The sequence below is a fragment of the Abramis brama genome (assembly GCF_963993115.1).
Source record: "Abramis brama genome assembly, chromosome: 9".
NCBI lineage: Eukaryota > Metazoa > Chordata > Actinopteri > Cypriniformes > Leuciscidae > Abramis > Abramis brama.
In genome coordinates this window covers 33,390,030-33,413,441 of record NC_139971.1, presented here as the reverse complement: position 1 = coordinate 33,413,441, position 23,412 = coordinate 33,390,030, and the positions used below count along the sequence as shown (strand labels likewise).

At 39.8% G+C, this 23,412-nt stretch overlaps 1 protein-coding gene across 1 annotated transcript in view; it reads right to left on the bottom strand.

The window, feature by feature from the left end:
* Nucleotides 1–279: 279 nt before the first annotated feature.
* igf1ra (insulin-like growth factor 1a receptor) overlaps nt 280–23,412 on the bottom strand; it is a 101,520-nt gene continuing 78,387 nt past the window's right edge. The window contains exons 4-21 of the mRNA XM_084125230.1: nt 22,564–22,700; nt 20,761–20,905; nt 18,814–19,022; nt 16,731–16,857; nt 16,367–16,602; nt 16,102–16,269; nt 15,361–15,565; nt 9,303–9,580; nt 8,964–9,106; nt 8,694–8,859; nt 8,505–8,607; nt 8,340–8,410; nt 7,680–7,909; nt 7,362–7,469; nt 6,896–7,058; nt 6,657–6,786; nt 4,297–4,431; nt 280–1,262 (exon numbers count right to left, since the gene is read on the bottom strand). Coding sequence (XP_083981356.1) covers nt 761–1,262; nt 4,297–4,431; nt 6,657–6,786; nt 6,896–7,058; nt 7,362–7,469; nt 7,680–7,909; nt 8,340–8,410; nt 8,505–8,607; nt 8,694–8,859; nt 8,964–9,106; nt 9,303–9,580; nt 15,361–15,565; nt 16,102–16,269; nt 16,367–16,602; nt 16,731–16,857; nt 18,814–19,022; nt 20,761–20,905; nt 22,564–22,700 — 3,256 coding nt within the window. The 3' untranslated portion in view covers nt 280–760. The remainder of the gene's footprint in view (nt 1,263–4,296; nt 4,432–6,656; nt 6,787–6,895; nt 7,059–7,361; nt 7,470–7,679; nt 7,910–8,339; nt 8,411–8,504; nt 8,608–8,693; nt 8,860–8,963; nt 9,107–9,302; nt 9,581–15,360; nt 15,566–16,101; nt 16,270–16,366; nt 16,603–16,730; nt 16,858–18,813; nt 19,023–20,760; nt 20,906–22,563; nt 22,701–23,412) is intronic.

The following is a 23,412-nucleotide window of genomic DNA, read 5'->3' as shown; positions in this document are numbered from 1 at the left end:
ATCCCCCATCAAAGACAGTATGAGAGCTTAGTCCCTCGATTGCGCTACTTCAAAGTGCAACCTTGAAAAGTCGGCTGTGGATGGGGGATGGGGGGGGAGTGATGTAATGATAAATAACTTTTGATTTGGCAAAAATTTGGCAGTTTCAAAAAAAGCCCACCTCACTCTCAAACAAACACCCTTGAAATGGATTAAGTAGAAGGGTGGATTCAACCAGTAACATGGCCAATCACTGATTGAGAACAATCGATCGCAGCTAAGAAAGTCTTGCGCCATTTTGAAAGAGAAATGTGTGACAGTTTTAGAGGAAGAAATGTACTTGCGCTGAAGAGGTGAATGTGTATTTTTGTATACAAACACACTGGTATGCACCCTGAAAGCGTTCACGGGCTGGGCTTGCTGGCTAATATGCTTGTCTCTCTTATTTCACAATGAACTGGCAGGTTTTCTTCCTTTAGAAAACATTTAAACAGTTTTTTTTTTTTCACACAAGTGAAAGCCAGGCCTCTCTAGTGTGGTGGTTCATTCTGAAAACTTAAATATTGCAAGAGTTTTTGTAGGCTTTTTCTGTCACCAATCGCCCGAAACATCCACTGACTTCCAGGAAGGACACCGTCCTTTTGGTTGTCGACTCCACGGTCAGCCCTGGGTTTTGACTCCTCGAGAATGAAAGAAAAAACACATATGACCATGTAGACAAAGGGACAAGGGAAATTTGGGTACCCTGTGTGAGGAGTAGATGGAAACTGAGCAGTCGTGATCAGCAGGCCGATGACTGAGGCAGTGGCAGCGCTCGCTCATTCTTCCTCCCCCCGTTCATGTGCGCGTAGGGCTGCGTCTCATCGAACGCCGGCCCCAACAGCACCACTGGCCCGTTTGCTGCTACCTGTCCTGAGTGCTTGTCTAAGGCCAGGCCCGGAGAGGCTGAGGAGGAGGGCGGTGAGGTGGAGGGGGTTAGGGCGGACCCCATTGGCGTCCCGGGCCCCTGAGCTGGGGAGAGCGGCTGTGGACTCTGGGTCTGAGCCCCTGTGCTCCCCTGAGAAGAGGGGGCTAACGTGGAAGCAGGATCCAGTGGAACGTTCTCCATGTTCTCCACCTCCATGTCCAGTTCCTCTGTGTCGGGGGGCTTGTTCTCCTCACTGTAGAAAAAGCTAACCTCCGGGAAGGGCGGCTCCAGTTCCTCTTTTATGCTGTTGATGATCTCCAGAAAAGACGGTCGCATTTTAGGGTTGTACTGCCAGCACATCCGCATCAGTTCAAACCTGTAGACCAGATACACATATAGTGTTATAGTTTGAATTTAAAGAAAGTTGATCAGAAGTCACATGAACTATTAGAAATAAAAGTTACTATTTTTGATGTGATGCAATAAACTGACTGTGAACTGCAAATAATGCACACTAAAAAACAAAAAATTTTGCAAAACAAATTATTCTTAAGAGCCAGTTCATTTTAGTGAATCAATAATGTGTACAGCATGGCCAGTTAAGCCTGATTCCTGGAATGAAATGACCAGAATAAGCCAGCTCTTTTAATCAGTACTTTAAAAAGATTATTTACCAGTTTGAATCAGTCTAAAACTCTGACCTGTATACAGAGATTTTATCGTAAACTAAAACTATTGAAAAGATTTGGTAATTAAAATAAATCTTAAGTAAAATGGAACAACTTGAATGAAAATTAGAGTTGAGTTGCAGAATTCGTTTAAAGAATTAGCAGAGAGAGAGATTTTCAGCAAAATGGACATTATAACTGAAATATAGCAAAATTTCAGCATTGTGGTTGTGACAGAGGCAATGTACAACTCTTCTATTCATGTACAAATCTCATACTCGTAAACTTAAGTGCAAACTAGCAATATGAAGTCAATAAAATCTCATAAACCCAGGTGATTCACACTTAAAAACTCCACCCATCAACAGGTGGCAGTGTTCACTGCAGCTAGAACACACAGGAGTTTGCGGAGAAGTCAACTTCTAGAACATTTTGTGGTTGTACACACTGAGAAGTGTACTACTATCCTGAAAACTCCACAGACCTGTCTCGTTTGAACAACTGAGGATGCATGAGAAGCAAAAAAACAAAACAAAATAATAAAACCTATGATCATAACAGTCTGGTGTGGTACTATCCCACCATCTTGGTAAAACAAACAAACAAGCTAAGAATAGTTCCAGCACTAACTGTCCCACTAAAATACATTTTAAGTGACCTCCAGCCACAGGTTCAGAGCCGACCTGGGAACCTTCTCGCAAGGAAATTCCACAGTTAATGGCAGAAAGTTAAACTTTTTTATGGTTTCAACTTATGAGATGTTCCCTCAAAACGACAACAAGTTTTTTTGGACAGGCCTGGCGTTTGCAAGTAACCTACCTTTTTACAGCTTGTTGGATCACAAATTCATAGCAGAAGCCATCTGTCATTTCTCACTGAAGTGATTTCAAACCCAATCAGAAAATGTGATAAATCCTGCCCACTGTCTGCACTCACTATCTCTTTTCCAAAACCCATTGAGCTACCTTCCTGTCTACTGCCTCTCTCTATGGGCGGCTGCCTTCTAAGGCAGCATACTAACTGAAAGGAAACCTCATAAGTTAATGATTTGAAGCGCTCTACAAAGCCAGCAACTCCACAAATAGCGCTCGGAGTCGGCATGAGAGACTCGACTCAAAATGAATCCCAAAAGAGTTTGATGTTAGTATGTTTTTAAGCCTATGGCAAGATAAAAATAAACAGCTCTCACACAAATCTGAACAATTTTCACTACTTTTAAGTATTAAATGACATTTTCATAATGACATATCTGTTCAGTCTGTTCATGTCTTCAATTTTATGCTTTTCACTGAGCTTGTCAATGCATTCTGGGATTGCCTTCTCTTTGAAGGATAAGTGTGTTGGTGCCTTAATTAAATTGATCAAACGTGACGGTAAAGACATTCATGTTTAAAAAATATTTCTATATCAAATACATGCTGTTCTTTTGAATCTTATATGTTCTATGCATCCCAAATGTATCCCAGTTTTCACATAAATATTAATCAGCACAACTTTTCAACATTAATAATAAGAAATGTTTCTTACGCACCAAATTAGCATAATGTGGCAATGAAGACTAGAGTAATGGCTGCAGAAATTTCAGCTTTTCCATCAAAGGAATAAATTACATTTTCAAATATATTAAAATAGAAAAGTTTTTTTTTCCACAATATTAGCGTTTTACTGTATTTTGGATCAAATAAATGCAGCCCTATTGAGAATAGACAACTTTCAAAAACATTTGAAAAAAATCGTACAGATCCCCAACTTTTGAGTGTATCGTTATGTCACGAGCATGACTATGATGCCTTAATATGCTGTCTAGGTAGGCAGCTCACTAGGTTTTGGACCAGAGCTTCTGACTGCCATTAAGGACAATGATGAAATATAAAACCTAAAAACCTTTTTTCAAAAAAAAACAAAAAAAAAAACAATGTATCCATGATATACAATTTAAAAAATGCTTCAAAAACATTGTTAAACAGTTTTGGGATAAAAATGTCCAAGTATTGAGCTCAACATGATGAGCGTTGTTCAAGCAAGTGTTCAAGAGATCTACATGCTATTTCTGAATCCCTGCCCTTGTATTTCAGCCAAGTAATACTTAAATTCTCATGATATCATAGAAATGAGGCCGACATCCTGACTTGATGTTTAGCTGAGTGTAATGATGAGATACAGATGATGATGATTGAACATATGTAGCGCAGCGCAGCATATGTTCAATCCTCCTCTCTCGTGCAATCAGGACAATGTAGCTGCCATGGAAACCGGGGGTTTGTGTTTCCATAACAGTTGAGACAAGAAAGAGTGACTGAGGGAGAAAGGGGTCAAGAGAAACGGACAGATAGACCTCATGCCTCGCTACTGACATCAGCCCAGAAAAGGAGAATGGCAGACCAGATCAGTGACGCAGGCAGACATGAAGATGCGAAGGTAAGTACGAGAAGCTCTTAATAAAAAGTGGAGCAGCCGCGGGTCACCGTTACTGTCACCCCCTGGGAACCGCGCATTCTCCCTTCTATGGATGGAAGCTCTTTGACAACATGATGTCACCTGTCTCCTTTTAACCCGTGACGCAAATGGCACCAGTCAGGCTTTGGCCTGGCAAGACGTTAGCAGCAGCATCTGGTGACATACTATCGACATTTTAACGTGATATCGCATCCCTAAATAGAAAAGAGCCGGTTAGAGGACAAAGGGTTAACAGTGTAAAGCAGAGTGCCAAGTTTGGGAGCAAAGTGCAGTTGGTGGACTCACAGCATGTCGGGACAGTTGTCGGGTTTATCCAGCAGTCCTCCCTCCATGACGAAGCGCAGTACCTGCTCGTTGGACATGCCCTGGTATGGCTGCTCTGCTAAAGTAGCGATCTCCCATAAAACCACACCGAATGACCTGAAGAAAGAGGAACTGGTTAAAATAACTCTGCAGGAGCAACACAAAGGCACTTACAGTAAATCATGGTAAATGTCACAAAACCCATTTACGTCCAATTACGTCAGCAACCGTAAACATCAAGTAACTCAATCCAGTCAGACGAGGACGGAGAGGAAAGGAATAAGGACATTTAAGGTCAAGAGATGCATGAAGAGGCACTTTGAGACAATTGCAGTCCTGCGGAGCCGCTGAAAAGCTGCGAATGCATCAACGCATTTCCTTATTTTTCTAGCATGGAACAACAAAATGCTCATTTTAAAAACAGCACAAAAGTCGCGAACACCGCATGAGCCGCTGACCTGAACTTTTCTCTTTTAGTGTGGTGTTTTTGTTAGCCCTGTGTTCCTCATTAATGAAAATGAGTCCATATATTAGCCGGCGGCCGGTGAGAAAGTGCAGCAGCGGACCAGAAAGTCGGCAAACCCCAAATAAAAACCACACAAAGAGCACACTGTTGCCAGTCGTTATTCATTAGTTCTCCGAGGACAAATTTTCTACACTGGCCAGGGATCTGAGACAAAGCTCAACACCCTTTAAAACAGGGCTATTACAACAGTGACTTGCATCTAATTGGCTGCAACATCTGCGTGTTGAAAGACAAAACCGCATTAGAGTGGGACTTTTTCAGGGGAAGGAAACAAATAAAGACACCTAACGGCGAGGTTTATGGGAGTACGAGATGGGAGCTCGCGGTGACTCTTTTCATCTCAGGGACTTCAAAAGCAGCAGATACGGACGGAGGGACAGGGAGGCGGGTCTGCGCTGGCACACCAACCCCATCATTACCAAACATCTGGAGGAGGTTAGGAGCGCACGGAGTGACAGAGCTGTGGGACGCTGGAGATTGGGAAACTGCAGAATTGGAGAAGTCGGTCTATGGCACCGTGACTGTTCTACTGAACCGCCGCTGCTGGGACTAAGGCTGTGGAGAGACAGTCTGTCTGAGACAAAGAGACAATGTGTTTGGGCACGTTTCGCTTGGCTGGGACTGGAAGAATGTCTGGAAGTGATGCATATTCTCCCTTGACACAGAACATCAGTGGAAAAAAACATTAAAGGGTTTTCACCTCTTATAAGCCTATGAGGCTTCCTTTCGTATTAAGAAAAATAAAGAGACAGTTTCAATGCTTTCTGGACAGTAGGGGGCCTGTGGTGGAAAGGGGCTACTGTGTCTCTGATGGGACAACCCGCTGATCAGATGGAAAAATGTTTCATCAGTCAAATTTTGGACACATTAATAAATGAAACTTTTTTTGATAAAAGCTTATACTTCAGTTTTTTAAATTATTTTTATAGGCAAATATATTTTTTTGCACATGAATTTCTTAACATAATCTATTAACTTAAGTTTGTTGTAATTATTAATTTGTTGCAAGTATTTTTTGCAGGGTTTATACATTAAAATATAAAACTTTCTTTATTTTTTAGGAAGGGGGTCCCACAAAAGGAGACATCATAAAACCCCAACCTATACCAAAGGCAACTACTTTGAAGAAACCTAAATATGAGGTCGTTTTTTTGTTTTGTTTTTTTTGGTTCCTATATAATTCCTACACATCCATTTTCCTTTTTTGCAACAGAATAATTCAGAAAAGATGCATTAAATTGTAAAATATCAAAAGTAAAGATATGTATATAATTACAAAAGATTTCTATTTCAAATAATTGCTTTCTAAGAATTCAGAGAAAGAAATGTATCAGTTTCCACAAAACTATTAAGCAGAACAACTGTTTTCAACATGGATAATAAATAATAAGAAATGTTTCTCAAGCACCAAATCATGTAGATTGATTTCTAAATGATCATGTGACTGAAGACTGGAGTAACTGCTGCTGAAAACTCAGCTTTGCATCACAGGAATAAATTACATTGTATAATATATATTAAAACAGAAAACAGTTACTTTAACTTGTAATAATATTTCACACTATTAATGTTTTTACTGTATATTCAATCAAATAAATGCAGCCTTGATAAGCTTCTTTCAAAACATTAAAAAAATCTTACAGACCACAAACTTTTTAATATTAATGTATATGTCCAAATGTTTGACTGGTAACATACTGTACATGCAAGCGCAGATCAATTCACACACACACATACAATATGCAGAGAAGCAACAGAAAGTTTTGCATTTGTGTGTGTGTGAAGAGAAGTGTCAGAGAGGACAGGCAGCTCATACCAGACATCAGAATTTGTTGTGAACACTCCATCTTTCAAAGACTCCGGGGACATCCAGCGGACCGGCAGCAGCCCTTTGCCTCCTTTGCGATAGTAATCAGTCTCGTAGATGTCCCTTGTCATGCCAAAGTCTAAACACATAAAGAGAGCAAACATGAGCTGGAAGAAAGCTGTGAAAGGCCAGTCACACCTCTCAATCAAATCTTGTTTCAAATATATTCCTTAAACACTGAGACTTACCTCCGATTTTAACTGTGAAGTCCTCAGCAACCATGCAGTTCCTGGCAGCCAGGTCTCGATGGACAAACTTGTTGGCATTGAGGTATGCCATCCCGTCCGCTATCTCTCCGGCCATCTGAATCATCTTCTTCAGCGGAGGCAGAGACTGGCTGCTAGAGCCCTGCTACATGGTGGAAAAAAGAGGACAAATGCTGCATTCAACACTTCTGTTTCTCTCTTGCACTTCTAAGCCCTTTATGAAGAGCTGACTGAAATATTGAGTAACTTTGAAAAACTGAACATTAACTAAAAGATAAGATGTAGCCCATAGATCAGAGCAGAACAAAAATAAACATAATAAACGTTATGAAGTAAAAGTGTATTCTAATAAGCTAAAAAGAAGTATAGAGATCAATTATTGGATAACAATTAGAGCATTTGTGGGGAGGATGTTTGTGCAGGCAGAGATGACAGGATGTTTCCATACCTCTTTTGAACGGAGAGAACGCAAGTAGCTCTTCAGATCGCCCCGTGTCATCAGCTCCATTATAACTAGAGTGGGCTGGCCTTGCGAAACCACACCCAGAAGTCGCACCTAAACCAATCAGGGTACAAAGAAAAAAGAACTGAAATAATAGTCACTATGAAAACACTGAGAAACCTGTGTCTGAGCAACCTGTTTAAAAAGCATCATTATTTTTGCCATTTGTTTGGTGGCACAGAAATGATACACTTAATACATAAAAAAATAGTTGTTGTTGTTGGCAAAACCAACTGCTTGATGAGATTGTGCCCTCTTTCTTACCACATGGTGACAGTTGAACTCCTTCATAACTGAAGCTTCATTCAGGAACTCGATGCGTTCACGCATACTGGCAGATTCATTTACAGTCTTGATGGCTACTCTGGTCTCAGGTTCATCTTTGACGACGCCCTTTGCGATGCCCTCATACACCATACCAAAGGAGCCCTGACCCAGCTCACGACACATGGTGATTTTCTCCCGAGCCACTTCCCATTCATCTGGTACATACACTGAGGTTGGAGAAATAAGAGTCAGCACATTTAAACAAGGTGTGTAGTGTAACCTAAAAAACAAATCATACAGTATTGTTTGGCCAAACCCAGATGATGAGGCAATTGGACAATTATAATTAATTGTCTAATCATGAAATCATCATGAAACTTTCATGATGATTTCATGACTAGACAATTAATTATGGCTGTGACAAGTAATTCAAGTAATATGGATTGCTAATTTACTAGGAAATAAAATAATATATTTTAAAAGTTTTTTTTGTTTGTTTGTTTTTAACAAATCTCACAATTTTGTTTATAATTATGAAATTATTATTTGTGTTAATGTTGTAGTATTTTTTTTAATGGAAAATGACAAAAATACAAATTAAAAAAAATTTTTTTTGGCAGTTCAACACTTATAGATGACCTGGTTTTTAATACTCACTTTCAAAAGGACTGAAATATTCAGGGTTTACAGAAGCATAGAGCACACCGTTTCCTAACCTGTCACTATTCCTGAAAGCAAACATACATAAAAAAAAAAATGAAAAACAGTACTGGACACTGGAAGTTGAAATAAATTCTATTTTTTAATAGATGGGGCATCAACCTCTTTTTGGTGACAAAGATGACAACGCTGATCACTGCAGTGAGCAAAAATAGCACTACAACAGGGATGATGATGGCCAGATAGAAGGCATTACCATAATTTACTGTGAAAGAGAAGGATATTCAAACAGAATTAAAAACATTACAGAAACATTCTTCCTCAAAATTAAATCATATATGCATTCCTTACTTTTAGGTGGTGGCACATAGAAGGACACTGGTTCAGTCCAAGACCCATTCCCAGCCAGAGAAGTGGCTCTGACCCGGGTGGAATAATTTCCAGAGGCCAAATTGCTAAGCTGAGCTCCTCTCAGCACTCTGTACTGCTGCCGTGATACACACTCATGCTTCTCAGGCTGAAACACACACACACACACACATACATACACAGTCGGTTTGTGGCCTTGGCTGCAGTTTTGAACTATTTCTTAATGGTGTATGAGTTAGTTGTCACACTAACCTCAGTTCCCAGACGATATTTGATCTCGTACATGAGGATCAGTCCATTAGGGTGATGAGGTTCAGGCCACCGCAGCAGCACTGTTCCTTCGACTTTCTCATCCCTCTCCTGAATTACAGTGCCCGGAATATCATCCGCTTTGTCTGGAGAAGAACATAATCGTGCTCAAGGCCAGTGCTCTCTTGCAGTAATTCAATAAGATTTCAATTGCATTTCAGTTTTAATTGCTGTTAACAAGTCATGCTGTAGGCACAGTGGAGAATTACTGGAGTTTTTATATTTTGTTGGCCTGGATATGCAGTCATTTGTGCACAAGTTTGGTTTGTTGGTTTTACTGACCTGCTGGTTTGGTTCTAGAGAACACAAAAGCCGCAGCACTGCAACGGTGGACCTTGTAGTTACAAGCATGGATGTCGATGCGGTACACAGTGAAGGGCTGCAGGTTGGAAATCTCCATGAACTCTGCATGGGTTTTGCCTTCGGAGAAAGGATACTCTTTCTCCTGCAGCTCTGGGTCAGTGATGTTACTCTCCAGTCCTGTGATGTTCCTGATTGCACCTTGGAGCAGTGTGCCATTGGCCACTCCGAACAGGTCTCGACGCTTCCTGTCTGGAGGTCTGAGACATGGAATAAAAGTGTTAGAGAGGAGGATGACAGGAGAGGAATGAACAGGAGAAGGAAAAGCAAAGGAAATAGAGGAAGAAAGGAAAGGAAAAGGATAGGAAACAGAAAAAAGGAATGAGGAAAAGGAAAGAAAATGGGAAAAAAGAAATGAAAAGGACAGGAAAGAGGAAAAGGGAAGTAGTCTATGACAATGAAAAAGGAAAGGAAATGGGAAAATAACAGAAGCAGAAAAATGAAAGATGAAAAGGGAAGGGAGCAGTAAATGAGATTAGGAAAGGAAAATATGGAAAAGGGTAGGAAAGAAATAAAAAAATGACAGAAAATAAAAGTGAAAAAAGTAAAGAGGAAAAGGAAATGAAGTAGAAAATAACAGTAAGAAATAATAGAAAGATATAGTGCAGTCAGCCTTTGTCAGCAGAGTCTTCACTGGTTTAAAAGCATAAAAGCCAATTACTGCGCACAATTACTCTACAACACACACCACTTCCTTTAACGTGAAAGCCTAATTCTCTAATGGCCTACTAACAGGTCTCTTAGTAACACTGAGGATAGTTGCATTACTCTACAGCCTACAGAGCTCCCTTTTGTCTTCTGGATCTTATCCATCATTTATCATCCTGAATAATGAGATCTTTTAAATTCTTATGACTGCTATGTATCCAGCTAGGCTGGGACTGATCCCTCATGAAAATTTGGTAGTTTTAAAATGAAATGAGAGCTGGGATCCAAGAACTGTTAACTCTCTTGTTTCTACCCTGACCCTTTCCTCTCTTTCTGATTCTCCTTCATGTCCAGACATAAAACAAAAGTCTATTCATGAAGCGTTCATATGCACTGTCATTGCTTACTATAAAATATATACTTGCAAATGAAGCAATACACATACAATAAACATTTTTGCAGATGAGAAAATGAAATGGGAAGGCATATTTGGAACAAACATAGAACATCCATAATAATGATATGACGACTTCGCCTCTGACGGTAGAGACAGTGCATGAGGCGATAAGCAAACTAAGGCACTGGCTACAGGTCAACCCTGCCGCCACTAAGGACATGCAGTCAGCAGCAACCACAAGAGCTTACCAGACGCCAACTGACCCACTGCCACTTCACAAATAGGACTAGGCCAGGGCCATAACCTTACCTAGAGCCACTTTTAGGAGACACGTAACGATTTGCTCGCTCGGGAACTCTGTAAAGATTCAATAGTCAGACCAAACAATACGATCCATCACAGATGAGAAAGATAGGATGGTTTGAGATGGACATGAGGGAAACCCCAGAGTGCCAAAATACAAGAGGGGAAAGTGGTAAAAGTGTCAGACACAAAGACTGACACACAATAAGTGGAGACAGACAACACAAGTTTTCAACTTTTGTCAAAAACAGTTTGGGAATTGTATCTAGTTATAAAATAGACTGATGTATTGAACTGCGGCTGCTTGGCCAATTACCAGAAGAGTTAAGACTTTTTCTCTCAGTGTACCGCCAACTTCATCAACTGATTCTTTAATTGATGTGCTGTCCCTAAACTGGGACAAATTTGGGTCTGCTATACAAAATATCCTGTTGCATTTGCAAAAAAAGAAAAGTGTTTTGCTCCATAGGAGCAATGGCAGGTGTTTTTCCAGACTGACACAGCGACACGCAATGAGTGTCCTATTCAACAGTCTTCAAGAAGCAAATTTACAAGCAATTATGAACTTTACCCACTGATGATTACAAAAGTGTAAACATTACTATAAGCCTTATTCTGCCAGCTCAAATGAATCAACTGAGGAATGACAGTAATGAGAGAAGATCTTTATGTGTGTTTGCTTTATGTGTGTGAGTGGAAACTTTTAATAAAAGCCAACACAGAACGCTGTAGGGAGGAACAATCAAATCAACCCTAGCCACATTCCATGTCACTTCCAGTGAATAGCACTCCATGATTTATGATAAGGGATTTTGGAAGCAATTGGACACTATTTAATACTCACTTACTAGGGATTCAGATCTCCCTTGAGGGTGTTTACTGTAGAAGATTAAATCATATTGTCACCCTAGCATCACATCAACACCTAGTTCGCTGACAACAACTGATCAAGTGCAAAGAAAACCCTAATGTGTTTGAAATACATGTATAAAATACTCTTTAGCAACTTAACCCAATTAGACTTGAACACAAATAGGATCTGCCTCTTGTCTATGGCCATAACTGCTAATTTTAACCTAATTGCTTTTGGCACAGACCGCTGACTAGGAAAAGGTCAGGCTTGTAGCAAGAATGAAACAGACATGTAGACGCACAGGGTCCTGAGGGAAGATTTTACACCAGCAAACCTCAGTCAGAAGGTGTAATGGCAACACTGACAGCAGCACATCCAGTCTTTCCTTTTCCCAGGCAGAAAGGCTTGCGTGTCAGTCACCTATTTATGTATAGGCAACACCTCACATCCCCTGGCGCAAACTCAAGTTTTTGCTGAACCACAGGGCTCAAGAATGACACAGGCATTCTTTACAGGGCCGATCAGCTGAGGAGGAGTTTGCAAGGGGAGATGACACGTCCACACCTCCTCTTCCTTTGGAATTCATTAACATTCCACATAGGTTTGCTGTACATTTCCTAGGAGCCGGACACTCCAAAGGAAACAAAGAACGCGTCTGAGGAAGGAGGGAGAGTGAGCAGGCGAGAGGAAGAGAAAAGGGAGACGACCATTGAATGGAAAAACATATCCGCTTCATTCAAGTGTTGAGCATCTCCTGTTTTTCTCAGACTCGACCAGTTTCAGAGGCCTTTTCCTGAAGTCTTGATGTCAGTAATGAGGTGTGCTCAATGGGGACGGACAGTGACAAATCTGTCTCCCCAATTTCAAATGCAAACAGAGTGAGGGGGCTCAAAACGGACACCCTAGGGCTGCTGGGGTCAAGATGGAAATAAAAAGTCATCAGTGATGGAGAAATTGAGGCCTCACGAGCATCCTGTTACTGAGGGAAAGTATATTTACATTTAGAAAGTCTGTTTTCAATCGATTAGAGATGGAGAGACGGGTTGACGGTGCATCACGCCGTCCGTCCCTGAGTGAACCGCAAACCATTACCTTGATGAAAATAAGGCTCCAAAAGCAGACGTTTGGGGAAACTAAGTGGTAGAAGATGTTTGGCGACATCGATTTGTGCATCAATACTCATGACTCAAAACCCCGGCCCGGCCCGGCCCACCCCAAAACACACACACGTTTGCAACCAAATAAACAACCCACAAAAAAGCCTGATTGCAGATGTCCTGAACGAACCCTCGGAAAGTCTCAAAGCATGTGTGTCTAAGTAAACCTGAACAGGTTCCTGTGTGCCGTTCTTCGCCTGCATGAGACAAGAAAACATCCGACGCCACAAGCAAGGTAAACAGATAACACAATGCAGACGTCACTCCTCGTTTTAGCAAACAAAAGCCTAACATGGAGCGAGCCCTGAGCCAGCGGCTGCTTTCCAGTCTCATTAATCCAGTCTGCGTCTGTTTGTGCATCCCAAATTACAGCCTGCTGTAGTCTTAATATGCAACCGCCACCGTCGCCCCAGCAACAAACAACGTGGCCGCACAGGCCTGGAGTTCTCAGAGCCGTACCTTTCCCCCCTCACCATCTGATTCTGCTCCAGCCTCCGCTGCTGGCACCTACCCCTTTCCAAAACCTCTTGTTCTGATCTTGTCAGACCCATGTCGAAATAATTAGGCTTCGGTCTGGGCCTCCAAAATTCTGGTTTTGATTCTATGAAATCAAGCCGCCTCAAGACCATGAGCTCAGACCCGCTTTGATATACGCTCTCCAGGAAGACTGAAAAAATTAAGGGCTTCAGACCACTGTTGTAAACTGTGGCAGAAAGTGCTGGGAGTAACCCAGCCTCTGTTCCTACCGAGGGTTCACCTAACCTTTGCAGTACGCTAGAACAGTAGTTTTCCATCAGGACCCAGATTTCACATTGGACATCAACTGGCAAGTCAACGCAGTACAAAAATTGTTTGTCATACAAAAGTCAACAAAAATGTCTTAAAGCATTTGTGTGTATTACCAAAAAAACACTTTCAACTCGGCTCTCGTTTTCTTTAAAAAAAGCAAAACTCACTGTAAGGCACTTACAATGACAGTGAATGGGGCAAATTTTTTGAGGATTCAAAAGTGGAAGTGTGAATCTTATAATATTTTGTAAAAAATTAATCAAATTAATTTAAATGTAATTAAATATGAATTCATTTGAATACAAATTATTTCTGTTGAACTTCTTGTATTTGAGCCGTTAAGTGACATTTGTACGGTCAATTTATGATTTTAGGCGTTATGTAGTCATGGCATAAAAGTTGTAAAACTGAACTTTTTAGTAAGGTTGGTAAGCTAATTTTTCACACTAAAATGTGAAGTGTTTCACTTCAACCTAGATTTTTCTTTAAAGTGCCCCTATTATGCTATTCTGCACAAATTAAACAGTAGCGAACAATGACGTTGATTTTACCATATCAATCCAAGCGCGAGTCCAATAATGAATTATTGGAAGAACTAGTTATTCAACCCGAACCTCCATCGCAAGGACGACTCGAGCAGGGCTTTTCTCAGTGATACACTACTCAGTTTGAGGTACATTATGAGATGTTGCATCTGTAATTCCTCACCATCAGCATTAACAAGTGCATGTCCATCAACAAACCGATTATTTTACTTGTACTTATTTATTTACCGAGTATGTTTCTAATTTATTGCGGTGAACGTGGAAACTGTATCAATAACAGTGCATACATTAGCCGAGCTCTAGCCTGAATGATTGATGTAACATAAACGTTGGTAAAACAAATCTTGCTCCATGGTTAATCTTTCCTCAAAGTAGTGAGAATGACAGACTATCTGCATTTATAGACACAGTTTTAGGTAATAGTGGCCCACAACTTATTAGCATAAGTATTTCAGTAAGACAGTAATAATGTGAGTTAGCCAGTTAGCAGGAGACCTACACAAAATAAAACTCAAAACTATGTATTTTGAACACCATCTTTCAAGAGCAAGCGGTTAGCGAATCCTGCATTGAACTCCGAGATTTGAGAAGCAGTCGTCAGTAAAATAAAGGGAACACAGCAAAAGTTTAGGATTATACTGCTGTGGTATCGTGGTAAAGATGAATTTTAATTGCCTTGGGCAATGAAAAAAAAACTGGCTTTACCTTCACATTGTAGAGCACAGCGTCTTCTCGACATGATGCTGTCCAGTATCCACAGGAATCAGCTGCAGTGTTTGAGGGTTTTCAAGTTTTCCCTGGTGTCTGCGCGCGCAATAAGTGGGTGGGCAATATGCAAATGTTTTGTCTTGACGTCACAACGAAACGGCTTATGACTCGTTTGAAAAACAATTCATTTCATTGACTCAGAGTCGACTCTTACTTTTGAAAGACAATAACTTTATATACGGTGCACTTTCAGATTTAAAACTTTGAAGGATGTTTTCATTCACTTAGAGCTATGTTACACTCTCCATGAAAGGTCATTTTCAAAAATCCATAATAGGGGCACTTTAAATGTTGTCTTGTGTGGTAACATTTTGCAGCAAGTGTTGATTCAACTTAATAGTGAACCAAAAATATTTCTTTAAAATCAAACATTTAAACCGGATTTAGGCATTTGGGTACTATGCAGGGATGTATAAATGTTTTCAAATAGCAGGAGATCCAAGAATCCACTAAACCAAACATTTGACCACTTGATACGATCTAAAAGCTTCAGAAAGTGCCATCAGTGCATGCGTCATACCTGGGTGTGAAGATGGAGTTGTGCAGGAAGTTCTCAAAGACTTTGCGATAAGATCGGTCTTCAGCTTCCGCCTTTAGGTCCTCCTTGGTTTTTGGGCAGGGGCAGCAGCCCTTTTCACCCCCGCTAACATCTGATTTGGTAGGCTTTGTGTCGCCCTCCATGTCCGACAAAGCCGTGGCTGAGATGCGGATGGGGATCTTTAGCTCTGTATTACAAAACAATGACACAGACTAAACTGATCAAGCAATAAGAACACAAGCTGCACACATTTATAAATAAAGTTGTTGTACAATTCTCTGAAATACCTAATATCTGATTGATAAAGTCTGCCATGGCATAATAACGGGCCTAGTCACACGATTTCCCACATAGCTGAACTAGGTTTTAGGTCCGTCTCGTTTCACTAAACGGTCTCTTTCTCTTTCAAAAAATAAATAATTTAAACTGAAATTAATTTTTCAAATCCATTTATTTATTTGGCAAGTAACAATGTAGGAACTGGGATAAATGTACACTCATTTACATTTGAAGTGGATCAAAACGTTTCATCAAAGTTATACATGAATTTTGAACAATACCCGTTCTTGTCTTAGGACAACTTTGATCAACTTTTTTGAACCACTTTAAATGTTGACTACTGTATATATCAATGCTGAAATGACAGCTGAAGGGGGCCGAAGGGTGAAGATTAGAGGTAGACATTAGACGAAGCGAAAGTGCACGTTAAATGTGCACACTTACCTTTAGAGCAGTAGTTATGATGAAACAGTTCACGGTCTTCTGCCTGCTGCTGCCAACGGAGTAGGTAGAATGTTTTATTTCCGTTGGGAGAGATGGGAGGAGACCACTTCACCATCAGGGATGAGGAGGAGTTGGCATATGCGCGGGCATCGAGGGGCATTGATGGCGCTGTGGAATAGCAAGATAATAGTTGGTGTAATACTTCAAATTGTAGATTAGATACTGGATATTAGGTGGATATAGGAGGGATAGTGGTGAAGCCAACCTGATGCATTGGTGCGGATGTAGACCACCTCACTCTTAGCCCCCATTATATGTTTGTCATCCACAACCAGGGTAACGGCTTTCACAAAGATGGCATATTGTGTCCAGGGTTTAAGAGGGGACAGAAGTACCCCTGGATCTGTTGATTTCTCCGGAGGAAGGTCCACATCCACCATGTTCCAGCTATTAGAACCACATCCGTCTTGTCCGTCAAATTCTGTGATGTTCTGGAATGGTCTACATCGAGACAACAGCGCACAGATGCTTTCAGTATACATTTACATAATGTTTCATCACAACTCTGCTAACAAACTCGATGTGAATAATATGTCTATAATAGTAACTTCTAGCAGTCTGAAACTTACGCCTCCTTGTAATACACGATGAAGCTGATGAGGTCTCTGTAGTCAGGTGGTCGATATCGCTCCCAAGTGAGCTTTATCCGAGTACTCTGAGTGTGGTTGGATTTGAACTTTAGAATATAACTCTCACCTAGAAGAGGGGTCATAAGAGAGATTTAACTAAAAGCACCCATAAGAGTTCTTCAACTTGAATATAAGACTGTGCCATGGCCTTTCCATCTTTCATGAGCTTCTAGGAATCGAAGTGGTATTAGAAAAGGCACTTCTGTTAATGTCTCACCAGTCTAGAGTCAGAGCAATTATGTTCTGCGGAAAAAATACGACCACATTGAATAAGCCGTTATCATCGTTCTTCAAAGCGAATTTGTTCTATGCAGAAATCTGTCAAACACATAATAGAGCAGGTACAGAAGAATGACTGGGACACCCTGGGAGCAATATGCTTTTTAAGATCCTACATGTCATCCTACATGTCATCACTTGGATCAGTAATTCAGAAATATGGCTTTTCTTGTCACTGCTGCGCTGATGACACAACTCTACCTTTTATTCCAGCCTGATGATCCAACGGTAGCTGCTCGCATCTCAGCCTGCCTGACATACATTTCTGGCTGGATGAAGGACCACCACCTTCAACTAAACCTTGCAAAGACAGAACTGCTTGTGGTCCCGGCCAACCAAACACTACACCACAACTTCTCCATTCAAATTGGTTTGTAATCCATAACTCCTTCAAGGTCAGCCAGGAACCTTGGAGTTGTGATTGATGATCAATTGAACTTCACAGACCACATTGCTAGAACTGCCCGGTCCTGCAGATTTGCCTTATACAACATTAGGAGGATCAGGCCCTTCCTATCAGAGCATGCTACACAACTCCTTGTCCAAGCGCTTGTTCCAGACTGGACTACTGTAATGCTCTCCTGGCTGGTCTTCTAGCTTGCACTGTCAAACCTTTGCAACTGAACCAGAATGCTGCAGCAAGAGTGTGGTCTTTAACGAGTCGAAGAGAGCACACGTCACTCCTCTACACTATTTTGCAAATGTGTATCTTTAACTACAGACTGTCATAAAAACAACCAAATGGTTAAACAATTAAATTTTGATTCAGTAACTGCTCTGACAGAATCGGTGATATATGACACTTTTTAAGTTATTCTCCAATTGTTCACGAGTCAGACTTTATTCTTGAGTGCAGTCAGCAAAGACAACAAAATAGAAAGACATGTTGTCTTGACATTATGTTTGTGGTCTTATCTCATCACATTTACTTCAAAATCACAACTTTAACTCTTTCCCCGCCACTGACAGAAATTTTTATCATTTGTGAGACAACACTTCCCCGCCATTTTCAGTGTTTTCACTGTTATACGGTAGGAAGCGCTATTACATATCTTTTGAATCTCCTGATCAAAATATATGCGAAGATGATGCAGAAACAAGCGATACTGTATCATATGTAATCATATGCATATGTAATCACAACATTAAACCGCATATCAATCAAAACTGCCTACCGTTACTGAATGAAATGTCGACCCAGGACAAGGTTAATGACTGTGCAAGCATTAGGTTGTTGATAGACTCAATCTACTCCATCAATGTTTTGACCATCGTTCTGAATCTGATCTGCATGTAGTCTTTGACAAACACGTGATTTTCTCAGCTTTTTGCTCAAAGTGTTACGTTTTTATGAAATTTACCCACATTCAAGCGTTAATAAAAATGAATGCATGGAGCTAGAATAAAACAGGATTTTTTTGTTTAAAAGTAGAGGCTCTGTTCTTTTGTCTTTGTCTTTTCTCTGTTCTCTGTTCAGATATTCAAAAAAATAAATATTCTGAAGGCCATGAAATTTTTGTGAAAAATATCATAAACGCTGGTTGCTGGCAACTTAAAAAAAAAAGAGTGGGGAAAGAGTTAAAAAATATCAATTCATTTAAAATAAAATTCCTTTAGCTTTGGCACTAAGGATTCAGCAGGATTCAACACTTTAGCTGCTTTTCAACCTGGAGAAAAAGCAGCTTTAAGTGTTTCCTGTGGTGCTCTGCCACTGCTGAATCCGAGCAGAATTTTGTCTACTCACAACTTGCTCGCTCTCCATTGCTACGAACGTCGTCCTCTTCCATCTTCTGCTTTACGCCGGTCTTCTCCCACATTTTCTGGATCTCAGACATGCAAAGCTTGGGATTGAAGCGAAAGAAGAGTTTCCCAGCTCTAATGGTCAGATTATGCTGACTCCAGTCCCACAAGTACTGCAAGTTCTGGTTGTCTACCGCATAGAATGCATAAGTCCTATAGTAGGAAAAACACACACACAACGAAACAACTAAGTATTAAATACGAAATGTATTATTTCTAATGTAAGTATAATCTAAGCAAAGAAAGGAATGAGAATGATCAGATCTGGTTATTCACGTGACAAATGTGATATGTGTGAAAACAACAACTGAAGCGCATGCACAGATTGTATTTCATTAAAGCACAGGCGGAGATCATGGCTCAGAAAAGGGTTTAGGATGACTTGTACAGCTGCACCCGACTGAGTCGCACTGAACTCCTCAGGAACGTGGAGAATGCCTGCGCTGCTTACAAGCATTCCTCAAGATGAAACTCAACCCTAGTGAGATCACAACAGAAGAGTTCCCACAGCCTCCCTCAGACATCCTCCGTAAAATCATGGGAGGGAAAATGAGTCAGATAGCAAATACTGATTTATATATATACACTTGATACTTCAGTACTTACATGAATGTACATGACATCAAATTGCTTAATCAGGAGGTTAAATGTATACTTTGTGTACGAACAACACACACATTAGCTGAATCTCTCGACTCAGCTTTACAAGTCTGAGCTGTACATTCCATTAGAGCAGACATTTTATTACTTTCACCCGTTCCTATGGAAACCCTTGAAGACACGTGTTGCAATCAGGGAATCGTGAAGGACACAGAGTGTTACAAGAAATATTCAGGTTCTTTTTGTTTCAGACATGAGACTATGTTGCAACGTGACTACCGTGCTGGTGCAGAAGCTGAGTTTTGGAAAATAATAGATGGTAATCATTTTTGACCAGCAACAAACCACCTACCAGCTGGTCTAACTCGCTTGGTCGCTTCAAAAGTTTGGGGTCAGTAAGATTTTTGTTTTTTAAAGAAATTCATATTTTTATTCAGCAAGGTTCATTAAATTAATCAAAAGTGACAAAAGACTTATAATGTTACAAATCTAGTTTCAAATAAATTCTGTTCTTTTGAACCTTTTTGTTTTACTGTTTAAAAAACTGTTTTTAACAAAATAATAAGAAATTATAATAATAAGGAATGAATAAGAAATGTTTCTTGAGCAGCAAATCAGCATATAAGAATAATTTCTGAAGGATCATACAGGAAAACTGTAGTCATGTTTGCTGAAAATTCAGCTTCTTAAATCACAGGAATAAATTGCATTTTATTATATATTAAAAGAGAAAACAGTTGTTTTAAATTGTAATAACATTTCACAATATTACTGTTTTTATATTTGAATAATGCAGCCTTGGTGAGCATAATAGACTTACTGACTTAAATTTTTGGACGATTGTCAATGGGAGACTAATCTTAAATTTCTTACTATATTAATATATAATATAATACATTTTTATAACATTCTTACAGTTATAACGTGTATAAAAAAAATCCTATTCCCAAAAAAGTCCTACTCTAAATATAACAACTAAATAAAACAATAGATTCATTCAGACATAATCACACCGTTATTATTTTAACGGAGAGCAGTCCTTTTTTTCATCTGATGAAGATACTGATCACATAACAAGCTTAAGGCTGAAATTATCTCCACATTAGAGGAGTCAAACTGCCATTCAAGATGACACGAATGATCTTGATAGTCCTATGCAGGCCAACAAATAACTAGTGTTCAGTGAGACATATAGCATATTTACAGCACCTGTTTTGCAGGCTAACTCTGTTCTGTACACAATCAATCATCAACATGCCACGGCAATAGTTATGTGTTTTATATGCCTTACTGCTCTGACAGCTCTTCTCCATGAATGTATCGCAAACTTTTGAGGAAGGACAGAGAGCCCAGAGTTTGAGAGTGTTTGATCTTTACATATCCAGTGACTGTCTGGATCAGGCCCATGAAACTCTCCAGCTCTGATGCAATGTTATCTGGGGAAAAAGAGAGAGAGAGAGAGAGAGAGAGATAGACAGTGTGAGAGGGGAGACAGACAGACAGAGAGAAAGAGATATGACACTGGAGCAACACAAACCAAATCCCAAAGGACACACAGTGTCTGCACTAACTCATCACTTCATCAGTGTGAGTGATACATGGGTGGCAGCCAGAGTCCTGCACAGTGCACACGGGTGGGGATGGGTGAACCTCTATTTACGTTGTCATCTGCGGTGCGGGTCGGGAACGGTCCTGTGCTTATTTGTGTTTACGCTCTGCAGTCTGAAGACTGTCAAAGGTTTCTAATTACAACGCGATTTTCAGCATTGTGCATTGTAGCCAATCGCGCAGCAACTGAAGTGATTGACATCTTCAGTCATTAAGGGAGTGCTTTTTGCTCGCTTTCTGTATATAATCTATTTGCAATTTGAATAAAAGTTTTATTTTTTTGCTGCTAAGAGGACCAACGGCCACATATACACCGCAGAGACACATTTAACATTTAAATGCAGAGTGAATCCACTATAATATCCTCGATATTATATGACAGTAAAGGCTTGTATTTGTTCTTATAATCTATGGAGACCTCTAATCATCTGTATGGGAAGATTGTTTACGTGATGTAGGAAAAAGTTTTGTATTGTTTACACGACGGATGCACATTCTCATCTTGTGTCTACATCAGCGTGTCTATTTTTCTTAAATGCATCAACTCAGAATGGCTAATGTTGGTTTGATTGCTTGTGTTACATGAGAAAATAAATGGTTTTTTTTGTCAATCTGATGTAGTAGATTTAATGTGGGTGCAGTTCGGGTCGCGGTCTTTATGTCAAATGGGTTGAGTCGGGTACAGAATTAAATCAGTGCTGCTGTCGGATTACGGATCGTGTGTTCTGTTAAATACTGCGGGTGCGGGTTTACCAAACAGGACCAGTGCAGGACTCTGCTGGCAGCAACTGTCCCATTATGTCATCCCAGGAAAATAAAAACAATAATCAGGGTCTACCAGCGTTTGACCAATGATTTTCATGATCTTTCCTGCCGTTCCTGATTACTGGATAAGGGTTTAAAAAATATTTGTACATTTAAAATAATAATTATACAAATAATACAAATTTTAAATTGATTTTCATTTGTGTATCAGGTACCAATCTTTAGGGAATAAATATTTAAATAATGATAAGTTTAGGGTACAAATGTCTCCTATATGTTGGTTTTTGATTTTACATTTTTAATTTAAAAAAATATTGTTCAAGCACTGTTTAAAAATACTAATATTTTAAGTTAATGTGAACTTTGACAGCCCTAAAATACTTTTTGCAAAATCTTTTTTTTTTCCTCTCAATTCTCAATTTTAGTTAAAAAATAAATAAATAAATAAAATGTACCAATGACATTGACTTTACCAATGACAAAACTTTTCAAAAAAAAAAAAATGTATATATATTTTTATCACCAAAAAAGGGATGTTTTGGGGTGAAAACCCAATTAAAAATTGTATAATTTTATAAAAATTCTAATATTTTACTCTTTATCATTAAATTCCCATGTAGGATATCACAATTTGAACATTCTTTGATAATTCCAGGTTTTCCATGACAGTGGGAATGTGCATGTCATTTGTGGAGAAAAGGTTGAGAGTGAGGGTACTTACTGCCCCGCCGGATGTTGATGTGCAGGTTGCCTTTGATGACCGTGCAGCCCTGCAGGGACTGAGCAGCATCCACTGAGTCAATTGTTTTAGTTTCGCAGACCTTGTCGCACAGTCCGTCACAGGCACTACAAAACATACTGCAGATGGGAGAGAAAGGGAGAAGAAGGGAGAGTAAGTGTCAAGGACAGGTCCCAGCCACACACACAGACTCCAAACAGTCAAACGCCATTGAACCGTGACAGGATTATTGTGTCTCACCAAAACATGAAGAATATTTAAGGGTTGTTTTTGACAAACACAAGGTCACTGCTTTATGCACTTAACAGAGTTCCTGCTTAAACCCTGGGTTTTATGTGAAAAGAGGATCATTAAATCAGCAGTGAGGCAAAACCAGGTCTGGTCAATTTAAAGGCAAAACAGACTCAGCATCTAAAAAGTTATATGGAAAGTTTGTTAATATTTTACTTGAAAAGTGCAGGTGTCTAAGTAAAGTCCAAGGTGTGGTAATTACAATCTCCTTTACCTGGTTTAAACACGTTCCAGCATGTTACATACTACCTGAAAGTGAACAGGCCTGGATTTTGAATATTGAAGATCATAAATCTCAATCTAACCCTTCAAATCAGCACATACATCTTAATGGCAACATTAATAGCAGCTTTAGACCAATGGCTGTGGAAAGTGTAGTCAGGTTTGACTTGGTGTTATTAATGGAACCTGAACCTACAGAAACAGGCAGGGCTGATGTTTAGGACCGATTCTGTGGTAGTATTTCCCTTTTAAGCATTATGGATTTATAAATGAAGAGGAAGTTCAAGAGGAACATTTCATCTTTTCTCACCAATAAGG